Source organism: Mobula hypostoma, chromosome 4, assembly GCF_963921235.1.
Source record: "Mobula hypostoma chromosome 4, sMobHyp1.1, whole genome shotgun sequence".
Classification (NCBI taxonomy): Eukaryota; Metazoa; Chordata; class Chondrichthyes; order Myliobatiformes; family Myliobatidae; genus Mobula; species Mobula hypostoma.
The window spans coordinates 23,506,461-23,523,897 of NC_086100.1; the positions used below are offsets into that span (position 1 = coordinate 23,506,461).

Consider the following 17,437-nt stretch of genomic DNA (forward strand, 5'->3'; position numbering starts at 1 on the left):
AGGGAAAGCAGATGCAAACCTGGCAAGTTATGCAAAAGCAAGATGCATGAGGAGTCATCAAATAGATCAGGCAGCATCTGTGGAGGAAAATGGGCAGTGGGCATTTCGTGTCAAATCCCTTCACAGAACTGCTACTGAGTTCCTCCAGTGTCTTGTTTGTAGTTCCAGATTACTGAATTCCTAATCTCTTGTGTCTGCTAAATCATAAAATTTATAACTCTAGCATGCCTTTAAATATTTTACTTAAATTTTATAACTTGAATTGCCTGTCCTCTATGGCAGTCATTTAATAGGTGTAACGCCCCAGGAGAAGTTACCATTGCCTTACATGGCTACATTCTCATCACCAGAAAGACTGCATCACTCAGGGTTTACAAATCCAAATGCCCAAAATCAGACGTGAAGTAATGTAAATTCAAAACTGATCAATGAACATGAGAAGCCATTGAGATTACTACTCAGGAACCCTTATACTTCCTTTTCTCTCTTTACAGTGCAGCAGTGAGCCTGATAGAGAGGCTAGTTACTAGCTGGGGTGAATAGCCTGCAGTGTAAATCAGCTGCCAGGAAGAAAGTGTTACATTTTTAAAAAAAAACAATTATGTTCTTCAGTTGATAAAAATGCAAGCTATCAAATTGAGCAAATTCTCCTTCTGTATTATTTTTGGAGGCATGTAATTTTGTTCCTATTTTTAAACTTGCCAAAATAACTTGATATGGCAGCAACAAATCCTGAACTAAAGAGAAGAGCTTTGTGATTATTTCTGAGATGAAGATTGTGATTATAAAGATGTCAACATTCCATTTCTGTGGAAAGTGTAATTTACCTTCCTCTGCCTTTTCTTTATTCAGGGACTACTGTCGGATGGATCCCAGATGTGATTATTACTTCAACCTTGATTCAGATGTTGTACTGACAAACCCAAACACCCTCAAACTTTTAATTCAGCAAAACAGGTAAAGAGTTAACAAAGGTGCATGTATTGACTGATGATTGACTCTCCTCTTGAATCTGGTGAATGAACATGGGAGAAAATCCTCATATCCAAACTTAAAAAAAAGAAAGTGAAGTTTTATGAAGTTGGGCTCAAGCAGTTATTGAAATCAAACTTTTGTGACTTACCCATTAGTTAAAACTGGTGCTGGCAATTAAAAGATGGTGAATGTCCAGAGACTCTGTGGTTACTGTAGCAGCTACTTGAACAAATCAGGCTGTTGTATAATGTGCCCTCCGATCCAATCCAATAATAATGTTCAAAACTCCAATCTTGGGTAATTCATTTGCAAAGGTTTCAACCCTACACAAGGGCTCCACTATTAACAGCGCACTGACGATGTCTCCTCTTATGGTGACGAAACAGTGGCAAATGGATTGCCAAGATTAGACAACAAGTCAGTCAACCACCCGAGATGCATATTTTCTGAATTATTTCCAAAGTTCAAAACGTTGAAGAAATGTATTTGATCCTTTATTAGTAACGAAAAAGCGAGGAAACTAAAACTAACAATGTACTTAAACGGAATTAAACGAAGTTGAGTTAAGTGGTTTCAAACGTAATTAAGCAAAGTTAAACAAAATTAAATGTCCACAAAAGCTATCATACCTGGTGGCCCTCATCTTGAAACCGTCCAAATCAGAGCATGAATATGTAACTAAACCCTTGACTTTTACCCCCACGTGACTTTTTACCATAATAAACACAATAAACATAGATAGATAGACCTACTTTATTGATCCTGAGGGAAATTGGGTTTCATTACAGCTGCACCAACCATGAACAGAGTACACACATAGCAATACAAAACCACAAACAATCAAATAATAATATGTAAACCATGCCAGAGGAAAATAAGTCCAGGACCAGCCCATTGGCCCAGGCTGTCTGACCCTCCAAGGGAGGAGCTGCAAAGTTTGATGGCCACAGGCAGGAATGACTTCCCATGACACTCAGTCCTGCATCCCGATGGAATGAGTCTCTGGTTGAATGTACTCCTGTTCCCAATGGTGTAAATGATGTTACACGCTGACATCAGGTTGGCAGAGGGAGGGATGTACATAACAACCACAATTGCATGTGAGATTTCCCTTGACAAATAATATGGCCGGAGTCCAACAGCAAAAAGTTCAATATCGAGGCTACAGACATGTTCCTTGATCGTAATATGACCAGGTTTCACCATCTGTTGTTAACCAGAACAGCAACATGCAACAGAGAATACAGTGTGGATAGAACACAGATGCATGGCTCCTACAGTCATATTTCAATGATGTCAGGATCAGCCCTGGCCCAAGTATCCCTGATGCCACCTTGCCAAAAAAGAAACAGCAGCCAGTGCTCTGTTCAGAGAAGATTAAAGAGCTTCTCTCCCAAGGCTCTTGCCTTTATGGTAGTGTCCTCGCAGTTGTGGGAAAAAAACCTTCAAGAACAGCAGTGCAGATTCTGTCCTTGAAAAGCAAAAGAACAACATAATTATGACCTTATTTAACCTCCTAAGAAGCTTTTAACTCCACTAAACAAGAGAAAAAATGGTGTATTTTTTCAATCCCAACATAGATTGGGATCAAGCCTCAAATTTCAACCATTCTCCGCACTGCAGTTCTGTACTTCATTTCCACTATACCCACTGGTCTAGTAGAGTTAACCTGCAGGATAAATGGGGGAACTGTTCAACCTTCACCATTACCTTAGACCAAGATAGAGAATGTTGCCACTGCTTGCCTTCCTGCATGCTTAGGTAACTGGAATTGAATTAGGATCTTGATAAAGGGTTTCAACCACAAACGTCAACAGTTTCTTCCCTCCATAAATGCTGCTTGACCCACCAAGTTCCTACAGATGGTTGCTCTGGATTGCAGCATCTGCTGTTTCTTGTGTCTCCATTGAATAGATTGTGCCAATGACATAGCAGTTATCATAATGCTACTATAGTGCCTTTTGGGCCCCTTGTCTAAGAAAGGATGTGCTGACACTGGGGAGGGTTCAAAGGAGGTTCACAAAAATGATTCTGAAAATTGAAAGGCTTGTCACATGAGGAGCGTTTGATGGTTCTAAGCTGCGACTCACTGGAATTCAGAAGAAAGGGGCGACCTCATTGAAACCTAGCGAATGTTGAAAGGCCTTGATAGAGTGGATGGGGAGAGGATGTTTCCTATGGGTGGGGGAAGACAGCCTCAAAATAGAGGGGCATCCTTTTAGAATGGAGATGAAGGATTTCTTCAGCTGGAGAGTGGTGAATCTGTGGAATTTGTTGCCACAGACAGCTGTGGAGGTGAAGTTATTGGATTTATTTAAGGCAGAGTTTTATAGATTCTTCATTAATCAGGGCATGAAGGGATACGGGGAAGACAAGAGATTGGGGATGAGAGGGAAAAAAAAGGTCAGCCATAGTGGAGCAATGGGCAAAGTGGGCTAATTCTGCTCCTGTACCTTACACAACATAGAACAGTACAGGCCCTTCGGCCCACAATGTTGTGCCAACCCTTAAACCCTGCCTCCCATATGACCTCTACCTTAAATTCCTCCATATACCTGTCTAGTAGTCTCTTAAACTTCACTAGTGTCTCTGCCTCCACCACTGACTCAGGCAGTGCATTCCATGCATCAACCACTCTCTGAGTAAAAACCCTTCCTCTAATATCCCCCTTGAACTTCCCACCCCTTACCTTAAAGCCATGTCTTCTTGTATTGAGCAGTGGTGCCCTGGGGAAGAGGCGCTGGCTATCCACTCTATCTATTCCTCTTAATATCTTGTATACCTCTATCATGTCTCCTCTCATCCTCTTTCTCTCCAAAGAGTAAAGCCCTAGCTCCCTTAATCTCTGATCATAAATGCATACTCTCTAAACCAGGCAGCATCCTGGTAAATTTCCTCTGTACCCTTTCCAATGCTTCCACATCCTTCCTATAGTGAGGCGACCAGAACTGGACATAGTACTCCAAGTGTGGCCTAACCAGAGTTTTGTAGAGCTGCATCATTACCTCACGACTCTTAAACTCTATCCCTCGACTTATGAAAGCTAACACCCCATAAGATTTTTTAACTACCCTATCCACCTGTGAGTCAACTTTCAGGGATCTGTGGACATGTACCCCGAGATCCCTCTGCTCCTCCACACTACCAAGTATCCTGCCATTTACTTTGTACTCTGCCTTGGAGTTTGTCCTTCCAAAGTGTATCACCTCACATCTCTCTGGGTTGAACTCCATCTGCCACTTCTCACCCCACTTCTGCATCCTATCAATGTCTCTCTGCAATCTTTGACAATCCTCTACACTATCCACAACACCACCAACCTTTGTGTCATCTGCAAACTTGCCAACTCACCCTTCTACCCCCACATCCAGGTCGCTAATAAAAATCACGAAAAGTAGAGCTCCCAGAACTGATCCTTGTGGGACACCACTAGTCACAATCCTTCAATCTGAATGTACTCCCTCCACCACCACTCTCTGCCTTCTGCAGGCAAGCCAATTCTGAATCCACCTGGCCAAACTTCCCTGGATCCCATGCCTTCTAACTTTCTGAATAAGCCTACCGTGTGGAACCTTGTCAAATGCCTTACTAAAATCCATATAGATCACATCCACTGCACTACCCTCATCTATATGCCTGGTCACCTCCTCAAAGAACTCTATCAGGCTTGTTAGACACGATCTGCCCTTCACAAAGCCATGCTGACTGTCCCTGATCAGACCATGATTCTCTAAATGCCTATAGATTCTATCTCTAAGAATCTTTTCCAACAGTTTTCCCACCACAGACGTAAGGCTCATGGTCTATAATTACCCGAATGATCCCTACTAACTTTTTTGAACAAGGGAGCAACACTCGCCACCCTCCAATCCTCCGGTACCATATCTGTGGACAACGAGGACATAAAGATCCTAGCCAGAGGCTCAGCAATCTCTTCCCTCGCCTCGTGGAGCAGCCTGGGGAATATTCCGTCAGGCCCCAGCGACTTATCCATCCTAATGTATTTTAACAACTCCAACACCTCCTCTCCCTTAATATCAACATGCTCCAGAACATTAACCTCACTCATATTGTCCTCACCTTCAAGTTCCCTCTTATTGGTGAATACCAAAGAGAAGTATTCATTGAGGACCTCGCTCACTTCCACAGCCGCCAGGCACATCTTCCCACCTTTATTTCTAATTGGTCCTACCTTCACTCCTGTCATCCTTTTGTTCTTCACATAATTGAAGAATGCCTTGGGGTTTTCCTTTACCCTACTTACCAAGGCCTTCTCATGCCCCCTCCTTGCTCTCCTCAGCCCCTTCTTAAGCTCCTTTCCTGCTACCCTATATTCTTCAATAGACCTATCTGATCCTTGCTTTCGAAACCTCATGTATGCTGCCTTCTTCCACCTGACTAGATTTTCCACCTCACTTGTCACCCATGGTTCATTCACCCTACCATTCTTTATCTTCCTCACCGGAACAAATTTATCCCTAACATCCTGCAAGAGGTCCCTAATCATCGACCACATGTCCATCCTACATTTCCCTGCAAAAACATCATCCCAATTCACACCCGCAAGTTCTAGCCTTATATCCTCATAATTGGCCCTTCCCCAATTAAAAAATTTCCTGGCCCCTCTGATTCTATTCTTTTCCACGATATTGCTAAAGGCCAGGGAGCCGTGGTCACTGTCCCCCAGATGCTCACCCACTGAGAAATCTGTAACCTGACCCAGTTTGTTACCTAATACTAGATCTAGTATGCATTCTCCCTGGTTGGCCTGTCAACATACTGTGACAGGAGTCCGTCCTGGACACACTTAACAAACTCTGCCCTGTCTAAGCCATTGGAACTAATCAAGTGCCAATCAATATTAGGGAAGTTAAAGTCACCCATGATAACAATCCTGTTACTTTTCTTTCTTTACTAATCTTTTTATTGATTTAAAAGGAGCATAAATGCAATCAAGAGGAGAATTATCACAAATATATATATATCAGTTCCAATATAAACCGAGATTAGGATAGACATTGTCAAAATAATAGATATTGTTAAACTGTATCTATACTTGTCCAGTACAAAATCTCATTGGGTCTCTGAGCTCTAGGGTTGCCAACTTTCTCACTCCCAAATAAGGGACAAAAGTAGCAGTCAAATACGGGACACTTCTGTTTACCCCGAGAAAGACTACCATGATCATGAAGCCTTGCGCGGGCACTTGTGTGTTCATGCGTGTACGATTTTTTTCTACAAATCGGTTTTGGCTTTATCTTCCTGATTTTGTTAAGTGAAACTACATTGTACATACATTATTTCTACTTTATATAGGCTGTGTATTTATCCTATCATTCCTGCTTTTACTATATGTTAGTGTTATTTTAGGTTTTATGTGTTATTTGGTATGATTTGGTAAATTATTTTTTGGGTCTGAACTCTTAAAAATTTTTTTCCAGGTAATTTAATGGTGATTGCTTCTTTGCTTTACGCCATTTTGGCTTATGAACGGTTTCATAGGAACGCCCTACCTTAGCGGGGGAAATACGGGACAAGGGGGTCCCATACGGGACAAGCCAATTTAGTCCAATATACAGGATGTCCCGGAAAATACGGGACAGTTGGCAATCCTACTGGGCTCCCAGAGGCAGTCACAGAGCAAGGCCCCAGCAGCAATTAGGCCTCAGGCAGTGTAATCCTGAAGACATGAGCTTGAACATCAGGGTTTTGATTAGGAGATGTTCATGGAGTTCACTTTGGCATGGAGTCACAGAGTAATGCATCAGAGAAACAGGTCCTTTGGCCCAATCATCCATGCTGACCAGGGTGCTCACCAAAAGAAGTCCCATTTCACCATGTTTGGCCTATGTACTTCTAAATTTCTCCATATACTTAGCCAAACATCTTTTAAATGTATTGTTCTTGCCTTAACCACCTACACTAACTGCTCATTCCACACTAACAGCATCCTCAGTTTCCTTTTAAAACTATCAGACCTCACCTTAAACCTATACCCTCTAATTGTTGGTTCCCTTCCCTGGGAAAAAGGCCATCAAGGAATTTAACAAGGTGAGGTGAAGCGAACAAATGGTCTGTGACAGGGAGGAGGCCAGAAGAAACTGGTTGGCTCCGTGGTACTGACTGAGAGCTTCATGAAGGTTGTCTGGAACTTTTGCAACTTTTCTAACTTCTCCCAGTTCTGGCGAAAGGTCACCGGGGGAGACACAGTAGCAGAGGGATTACAGTGCCAACAACCCGGGTGCAATTCTGTCAGTGAATGTAAGTAGTTTGGACGTCCCCGTGACCTACGTTTTCTCCGGGTGCTCTGGTTTCAACCCATATTCCAAAGATGGAGTTTAATTGGTTACATGAGTATAGTTGGTCTGCATGAGCTCATTAGCCTGTAAGAAGCTGTTAACATACTTACTCTACTGGTGTGGGCACAGCACGTAATTATGAAGAAAGCACGGCAGTGCCTCTACTTCCTTAGAAGTTTGCAAAGATTCAGCATGACATCTAAAACTTCAACGGACTTCTATAGTTGTGTGTTGGAGAGTATATTGACTGGTTGAACTACAGCCTCTTATGGAAACACTTATGCCCATGAATGAAAATTCCTACAAAAAGTATTAGATATGGCCCAGTCCATCTTAGGTAAAGCCCTCCCCACCATTGAGCACTTCTACGCGGAGTATTGTCACAGGAAAGCAGCATCCATCACCAGGGATCCCCACCACCCAGGGCATCTCTCATTGCTGCTATCAGCAAGAAAGTACAGGATTTTCAGGACCCACTTCACCTGATGCAGGAACAATTGTCACCCCCCAACTATCAAGAATCTGGAACCAGAGGGGATAACTTCACTCAACATTACTTGTCCCATCACTGAAGTGTTCCAAGAACATATGGACTCACTTTCAAGGACTCTTCATCTCATATTCTTAATATTTATCTATCTATCTATCTATTTATTTGTTATTATTATTATTATTATTTCTTTTTTTTTCTTTTGTATTTGCACAGGTTGTTGTCTTCTGCACACTGGTTGTCTGCCCAGTTGGGTGCAGTCCTTCATTGACTCTATTATGGTTATTGATTTTATTAAGTACGCTTGGAAGAAAAGGATTCTCAGGGTTGTATATGATGACATATATACTTCGATAATAAATTTGCTTTGAACTTTTTGAACTTTGTATCTTAAAAAAAACTGAAATGTTACAGCTTTTCTCTCTCCGCGGCTGCTGTTTGACCTGCCGAGTATTTCTAGCAAGTTCTTCCTTTACTTTAAAGTTCCAGCCTGTTCAGGGTTTTGGTTTTGGAATTTCCATGTTGATTTAATTTAAACTACTAGAGATACAATAAGCTTTCATTGTAAAAACATAATGTTTAAAGCAGAATGTTGGCTATTGAATTGGATTTACCACAGTGGCTTGTCTATAAGCTGTTTTGAATTAGTCAGACTAAAGCTTGTAGATATCAAAAAAATGTGGAAGTTAACCACTGTGCAGATTCCTGTGTGAGGCCCCAAAGCTGACTGACTCAGGCTTATTCCAGCTCTTCCATCTACACTGAGGACTGATTATCAGCAGGTTTCCATTGTTTTTCCAGGACTTAGTGCAATTTAATACCAAAGCAGCGCCATCTAAATACATTCATACAATTTCTTTCTGATGCAGGAAATTGTGCTAAGGTTTTTCAAAATAAAATCTGTTGGAGAAGTGTAAGAGGAACTAATGATATGTGTGTGTGTATTGAGGTGTATTGACATACTTGTGATTGTAGAAGATCATAAACATTTATCTAGCATTTTTCATAGATTGGTTGCAGCATGGAAGGAGGCCATTCTGCCCATTGAGTACATGATGGATTTATCTTTGAGCAACCCTGTTTAGTCTCACTTTTCCACCCTCTCTTAATCGCCCTTTTATATATAGATCCACCTCCCTTTTGAAGGCTAAATTGAACATGCCTCCCTAGCAGTGCATTCATACCTGCATATTTCAGCCAATTTTCTTTAGTAAAAATGGTTTTGCCTTGGAATTTTTTGGTGGTTTTGTCATCATTCTTGGTTCTTGGCCCATTTTAAGAAACGGAGCTGTTTCTCTATGTACCCAGTCTACACTTGATTTAAAACCACCTTGGACATTCCCTCAGGATCAAAGATGAGTCCCTCTTCCTCCCCCACTCTCCCTCCCTCTTCCTCCCCCCTTCCTCCCCCACTCTCCCTCCCTCTTCCTCACCCCTTCCTCCCCCCCTTCCTCCCCCACTCTCCCTCCCTCTTCCTCCCCCCCTTCCTCCCCCACCTATACAGTAGTCATTAATGAAGTTATCAGAGGAACCACAGAGTTTTAGCAAGGGCATTGAGGCTACTATTTCATGACTCATGACATGGTACCTCCTCTGACATCCACCACCTCTTTTCCCCACTCCGACCTTTTATTACTTCACACCTGCCTTTTACTTCCCCTGGATCCCCTCATCCTTCCCTTCCTCATATTGTCCACTCCCCTCTCTTATCAGATTCTTTCTTGTCCAGCCCTTTACCTGTCCCATCCACCTGGCTTCACCTATCACCTTGCAGCTCGTCTCTCTTCCCCATCTTTTTATTCTGGCGCTTTCCCCCTTCCTTCTCAGTCCTGAAGAAGGGTCTCAGCCCAAAACGTCGACTGTTCACTCTTTCCCATAGATGCTGCCTGACCTGCTGAGTTCCTCCAGCATTTTGTGCGTGTTGACTTGGAACCTTTGCCTTCTGTAATCTGTTACAGCCTACATTATTGTCTGGTCCCCCAGAATGGCATGTCAGCTGTAGTCAAGCCATAGTGTGGATAATAGCTGCACACGTCTAGAGCAGAGCTTAAATCCATGATCTTTTAACTCCAGTGATCGGGGTAGTACTGTTGGAAAGCTGACACTGAACATTTTTGAGCATTGAAGCATTTTCACATAGCAGTCTGCTCCATAACTGTGATGGGATTATTCTGCTTACTCACCAATTGTAACATTTAGACCATTATTTAAAATAAACCTCAATGAATGTATTTTAACACAATCTCATTAACATATTTCTTGTCAGTTTTTTTAATTATAAAACAGAATATGAAAACAGACAAAAAGAACTTTTTATTAACAAAATGCATAATGTGTCTAATCCCAACAGGAAGATAATTGCACCAATGGTTAGCCAGTACAAAAGGTTATGGTCCAATTTCTGGGGTGCTCTGAGTCCTGATGGCTTCTACGCACGCTCTGAGGATTACGTTGATATTGTCGAAGGAAACAGAGTGTGAGTTTTATTGATTTCCATCCCTCACCTTGAAGTATCTGTAATGTTGCACACTCTTAATTGGCAGGAGCAAAAGATGTTGGGAATGGGCAAGGGTGAGACACTGCGGAAGGGGTGCAGGGCAGGTGGCAGAGAAGGAGTGCTGGGGCAGGGGCAGACACATCCAGCCCTGAGACACCAAGGAAGGTCATTTGATTCCAAACAATTGGTTTATTGATCATGATAGAATGCCTATCTGGTGCTTCCTGCTCCCTCCCCTCTCTCAGTCCACAATAGAGACCCATATCAGAATCAGGTTTATCATCACACACATATGTCATGAAATTTATTTTCCTTTTGCAGCAGCAGTGCATTGCAATAAGTAAAATTACTACCGCACTGTGCAAAAGTCTTCGGCATTCCAGCTATACAGTATGTAAGTGCCCAATACTCTTGCACGGTACTCTACATGAAGAGATTTGACAAGAGAAACTTCAGAAAATTGGTCCAAGAAGCATCTGACAGGGTGGCATGATTACAAAAGCTAAATGGAAGTGATTGTCCACAGCTTGACTTGGTACATATTGGTAGAAAAATATGAAAGCTCATTTGTTTCAACAGATAAAAGTTCTGAACTCTACCACAAGTGCATTGAGTTGTTTGCGAAACTGTATCAAGTAGTTTCCATAAGGTCCATCACATTAGGAAGTATCTTCCTTCTTTCTTTTTCCAATATTTTTATTGATTTTTATATAGAAGAATACAGAGTCCAAGAGAACATATATTATAAAACAAAAGAAAAAATATAATAATACCGAATACGGTATATTGAAGCACATTACCGAACTCTATTCTCTATATTCATATAGATTAGATTAATTCATATATTAGAATATAAGCAATTTTATTAAAAAAAAGATCTACACCCACTACCACACTTGAAGCTGTTTGGGAAAAAAAAGAAAAAAAAACTTATCAGATAATAAAATATTGTGGTCGCGCTGATACGCAACGAGTGAAAGCAACACACTGAGTCGAGCAGTGTCTGGTTGAACTGTTTACTAGTAGTTTCAATCCGCGCGCGCTTAAGTGCCCGCTCCCAGCATCCCCCGCTCTTTGCGGGGCGGAAGTGATGTCGGCTTCTGGGCTGAGGTCTGCCCCGCACTCAGAGCCCCCTCGGTTGCCGCTGGCTGCGGACTCGCCCGCGACTGCTGGAGCCGGTTCGCTTGCCGCGTGGATGAGCCACCATATGTCCCTCCCCCAGAACCGGTGTTAGGAGGTGCAGAGCCCACAGCCTGCACACTGTCAGTTCTTTTAGGTGGCTGGCCTTGTCGTCGCGGGAGTGGCACCACAACCAGGCGTTCAAGGTCTAGATGTGCCGGTTTGAGACGGTCAATGGTAAAAGTCTCTTCACGTCCGCCGACGTCGAGAGCGCAGGTCGTTCCATTATGGCGCACCACCTTGTAGGGTCTCTCGTATGGTCACTGCAGGGGTAGTCTGTGCTCTGTTGTAGGTCCTTGGGCACAAAAGGGGATGTTGTTCCATGATGGGACGTCGGGGACTGGGGCAAGTGTTCCAAGCTGCTCCCGGAGTTTAGTTAGGACCACTGTAGGTGTGTCCTCCTGGCCACGGGGTGCTGGCACAAACTCACTGGGAATTGTGAGCAAGGCACCGTAAACCAGTTCGGCTGATGATGCAGCCAGGTCCTCCTTGGGTGCCATACGGATGCCAAGCAGCACCCAGGGGAGTTCATCCACCCAGTCTGGCCCTCGGAGGCGTGCCATCAGGGCTGACTTCAAGTACCTGTGGAAACGTTCCACCAGGCCGTTGGACTGCGAGTGGTAAGCAGCCATTTGGTGGAGCTGGGTTCTGAGGAGTTGTGCCAGTGCAGACCACAAAGCCATTGTGATCAGCGCACTCCTGTCTGAAGTGACATGGGCTGGGAGTCCGAACCGTGCCACCCAGGTGGTAATCAGGGCTCTGGCGCATATCTCCGTGGCCGTGTCAGCGAGTGAGATAGCTTCCGGCCACCTCGTGAACCTGTCTACCATGGTGAACAGGTATCTCACTCCTCTCAAAACCGGCAGTGGGCTGACAATGTCCACGTAGACATGTTCAAACCTCCTATGTGTCGGCTGGGAGGGTTGCAGTGGGGCCCTCACATACCTCTGGATTTTGGAGGTTTAACAGTGCGTGCATGTCCTGGCCCAGTGCCCGACCTGCTTGCGTAGGCCGTGCCACACAAACCTGTCTGCATTCAGCTGGATGGTCGCCCGGATGGAAGGGTGGGCTAAACCGTGCAAGGTGTCGAAAGCACGGCGCCTGCAAGTGGTCGGGACAATGGGCTGAGGTTGCCTGGTGGACACATTGCAAAGGAGCTCATTACCTTCGGGGCCCAATGGGTATTTCTTCGAGGCGGAGCCCTGAGACTGCTAACACCGCATAACCCATCCCCAGAGACAGAGAGTGCACTGATTGGAACGGAGGTTCATGACAGCACGTCTGCCACCATGTTGTTCTTCCCGGAGATGTGCTTGATCGTGGTAGTAAACTCTGAGATGTACGACAGGTGGCGTGGCTGGCGGCCCGACCACGGGTCCGACACTTTGGCAAATGCGAAAGTGAGGGGCTTGTGGTCTGTGAAGACCGTGAACTCCCTCCCTTCCAGGAAATACCTGAAGTGCCGGATGGCAAAGTACAGGACCAGCAACTCCCTGTCAAAAGCGCTGTACTTAAGTTCCGGGGATCGTAGGTGCTGGTTGAAAAAAGCGAGCGGCTTCCACTGGCCTTCGATGAGCTGCTCGAGCACGCCGCCAACTGTCATGTTGGAGGCATCCCCAGTGAGGGCAGTGCGGACGTCGACCTGACAGTTGACCCGGAGCGTGGTGTTTGTTAGTATGTTTTTGGCTTGTTCAAAAGCTGCCGTCGCCTCCTCTGTCCAGGTGACCTCTTTGACCTTGCCAGACATCAAGCCGAAAAGGGGCTGCATGCTCCAGGCCGCTGAGGCCAGGAAACGGTGATAAAGGTTAACCATCCCAACAAATTCCTGCAGGCCTTTAACAAGGCTGGGTCTGGCGAATTGGCGGATGGCTTCAACTTTTGCCGGCAGGGGCACAGCTCCATGGCGGTCAATCCGGTGTCCCAAGAAGTCGATGGCGGTAGGCCGAACTGGCACTTGGTGGGGTTGATAGCCAGGCCGTAGTTGCTTAGGCAGTGGCAGAGCAGGGTTAGATGTGCTAGATGTTCCTGGCGGGAGCGGCTGGCGATAAGTATGTCATCCAGGTAGATGAGCAGGATGTCCAAATCTCGCCCTACTGTGTCCATCAGGCGCTGGAACATCTGCGCCGCGTTTTTGAGCCCGAACGGCATCCTGAGGAACTCGAACAGGCCAAAGGGGGTAATGAGGGCCGTCTTGGGTACATCGTCCGGGTGGACTGGGATCTGATGATACCCTCGGACCAGGTCAATCTTCGAAAAGGTGCGCGCCCCGTGCGGGTTGGCCGTAAAGTCCTGGATGTGCAGTACCGGATAGCGATCGGACATGGTGGCGTCGTTCAGCCTCCGATAGTCGCCGCATGGTCACCACCCTCCCGCGGACTTGGGCACCATATGGAGTGGGGAGGCCCACGGGCTGTCAGAACGCCACACAATCCCCATCTCCTCCATCTTCTGGAATTCCTCTTTCGCGAGGTGGAGCTTGTCGGGCGGTAGCCTGCGGGCCCGGACATGAAGGGGAGGTCCCTGTGTGGGGATGTGGTGCATCACGCCGTGCTTGGGGTCTGTTGAGGAAAACTGCGGCGTGATGATAGTTGGGAACTCCGATAACACTCTGGCGAACTCGTCAGAATAAGTGGCGGGGTCCAGGTGCGGGGCTGGTAACCTGGCCTCACCGAGGGAGAGAGTCTGGAACGTCTTCGCATCGACAATCATCATCCCTTCAAATCCATGAGCAGGCAGTGCGCACAGAGGAAGTTCTCACCCAGCAATGGCTGTGATACTGCGGCCAGCGTAAATGTCCATGTAAAGCGGCTGGAACAGAACTGCAAGGGGATGGTTCTTGTGCCGTAGATGCGGATGGTGCTGCTGTTGGCTGCCGTAAGTTCCAGTCCTGTTCTTCTAGTTTGGGTACCGTGGCTCGAGGGGGGTAGGACACTGATTTCCGCCCCCGTGTCCACCAGGAATCTACGCCAGAGTGCTTGTCCGAAACGTAGAGGAGGCTATCACGGTGACCAGCCGCCGTAGCCATCAGCGACGGCTGGTCCTGGCGTTTTCCTGGAACGAGCATGGCGGTTGGCAGCGGCAGGCCCCGGAACCCCACCTTTGATGATAAAAACACCAAGTCTCAGAAGTGGTGCCGTCTCTTGGTGTGGATGTTACGTGTTCCACTGCTGGGGTGCGGGAAGGCTGGACTTTCGGCCGTGCCGCAGCACTAATTTTGAGCCACCCTGTGCGGGTCTCTGAAGTCTTCATCTGCAAGCAGGAGGCAGATGTCTTCTGGCATTTGCTCCAAGAAGATCTGTTCAAAAAGCAGGCAAAGCTTATGGCCATCTGCCAGTGCTAGCATGTCACTCATCAGGGCTGATGGCGCGCGGTCGCCCAGGCCATCCATATGCAGTAACCGCGCAGCCCGTTCATGGCGGGAGAGGCCAAATGTGCGGATTAACAGGGCCTTGAGTGCCTCGTACCTGTCTGTTGCCGGGGGCTGATGCAAAAAGTCGATTACGCACCCCACTGTCTCCTGGTCAAGGGCGCCCACCACATAGTAATACCTGGTGGTGTCTGAGACAATTTGCCTGACCTGGAACTGGGCCTCTGCTTGCTCGAACCAGACCAGGGGTTGAGTGGTCCAGAAGGTTGGCAGTTTAAGGGAAACTGCATTCTGCAGAGCTGAGTCATTCATGCTGGGTCCAAATGCCGTTGGACCGTCGGGGTCACCAATGTAGTCACGCTGATACGGAATGAGTGAAAGGAACACACTCAGTTGAGCAGGGTCTGGTTGAACTGTTTACTGTTTCAATCCGCGCGTGCTTAAGTGCCCGCTCCCAGCTTCCCCCGCTCTCTGTGGGCAGAAGTGACGTCGGCTACCAGGCTGAGGTCTGCCCCGTACTCAGAGCCCCCTCGGTTGCCGCTGGCTACAGACTTGCCCGCGACTGCTGGAGCCGGTTCACTTGCCGCGTGAGTGAGCTGCAACAATATGCTATTAGCCAACTTCTGTACATTAAAGTCAAAGATTATGAAAATAATTTAAAAACGGCCCCCACAAATTTTGAAAATCTTGGTTAGATTCAGAAATTGAACACCGAATCTTTTCTAAGTTTAGGCATGCCATAACATCCCGTAACCACTGAGCATGATTAGGCGGAATAGCATCCTTCCATTTAAACCAAAGCGCCCTCCTAGCCATAAGAGAGATAAAAGCCAGAATGTGAAAATCAGATGTTTTCAAAATGATATCTTTCCTTCTAACAACACCAAAAAGGGCAGTCAAAGGATTAGGCTTAAAATTTACTTTAAAGAGTACAGAAAAAGTTTGGAATACTTCCTTACAATATTTTCCAAGACTTGGGCATGTTCAAAACATATGAATAAATGAAGCTTCTCCATTGTTACACCTATCACAGTAGGGAGATATATCCATATAAAAACGAGATAACTTATCCTTGGTCATATAAGCCCTATGAACCACTTTAAATTGTAGGAGGGAATGATGAGCACATAACGATGAAGTATTAACCAATTTAAAAATCTTATTCCAAGTTTATTCAGAAATTGAAGTCTGTAAATCTTGTTCCCAAAGACTTTTGATTTTGTCTGAAGAATCATTTCTCATTCCCAACAACATATCATAAATATTGGATATTGAAGCACTACAAAATGATTTCATATTAAAAATTTCATCTAGTACGTTCTTATCAGGACTATTATGAAATATTTATATAATTGAGATCGCAGAAAATCTCTAATTTGTAAGTACCAAAAAAAAACGGGTTTTTGATAAACTATATTTTGTTGACAATTGTTCGAACGAAGAAAGACTTCCTCCACAAACAAATCCTGGAAACATGTAATGGCCAATCCTTCCCATTGTTTAAAAACTACATCAGTCATAGAAGGCTTAAAAAAATAATGTTAAAAAATGGGACTAGAATGGGAAAATCTCAATAAACCAAAGTGTTTTCTAAATTGTATCCAAATTCTCAAAGTATGTTTGACTACCACATTTTCATTTATCTTACTTAAGGATAAAGGAAGTGAAGATCCCAAAAGAGACATAGTAGAAAGTTTGTTAACCAAGTTAGCTTCTAAAGAAACCGACCCGGGACGGTCCTCATGATTAATATAGTATAAGCAAAGCGTGAGATTCTGTATATTAGCTGCCCAGTAATAAAACCCAAAATTTGGTAAAGCTAAACCTCCATTCTTTTTAACTTTCTGGAGATGGACTTTATTCAATCGAGGACATTTATTTTTCCATATCTAGGAGGATAAATAGAGGTGTATAAATTTAGGTAAAACATTCATTTTAATAGAATTAATTCGACCAATCAATGATGATGAAAGGGGCAACCAATTTGATAACGTTCTTTTTATATAATTTAACAAAGTAAGAAAATTTTCTTTAAATAGGTATTTATAATTCTTAGTAATTGTTACACCCAAATAAGTGAATTTGTTTCTTACAATTTCAAAAGGAAGTTTAATATCAGTTAATAGCAAATTATTCAAAGGAAAAAGTTCAATCTTCTGTAGGTTCAGTTTATATCCAGAAAACTGATTAAAGCTAGAGAGTAAAGAAAGCACAGAAGGTAATGAAGTTTTGACATTAGAAATGTAAAGCAATAAATCATCTGCATAAAGTGAAAATTTGTGGATAGTACCCTTCCGTAAAATACCAGTGATATCATTAGATTCTCGAAAAGCAATAGCTAAAGGTTCTAAAGCCAGGTCAAAGAGCAACGGGCTCAAAGAGCAACCTTGTCTGGGTCCACGTTGAAGTTTAAATGGTTTAGAATTCTGAGAATTAGTAAGAACCGGAGCAAAAGGGGATAAATACAGTAATTTAATCAATTGAATAAAGTTGGACCCAAAATTAAATTTTTCTAAGATTTTAAATAAATAATGCTATTCAACCCAATCAAAAGCCATCTCAGCGTCTAAGGATATCACACACTCTGATATCTCCTTAGAAGGAGTATAGGTAACATTTAATAATCGACA

The 17,437-nt window shown here is 44.4% G+C and overlaps 1 protein-coding gene across 3 annotated transcripts in view; it reads left to right on the forward strand.

Annotated features, from left to right (window-relative positions):
* The window catches only part of plod2 (procollagen-lysine, 2-oxoglutarate 5-dioxygenase 2), a 228,934-nt gene that overhangs the window by 171,076 nt on the left and 40,421 nt on the right, over positions 1–17,437 (forward strand). For all 3 annotated transcript variants that reach the window (XM_063045397.1, XM_063045398.1, XM_063045401.1), the window contains exons 11-12: positions 853–957; positions 10,115–10,240. In XM_063045397.1, the coding sequence (XP_062901467.1) occupies positions 853–957; positions 10,115–10,240 (231 nt within the window). The remainder of the gene's footprint in view (positions 1–852; positions 958–10,114; positions 10,241–17,437) is intronic.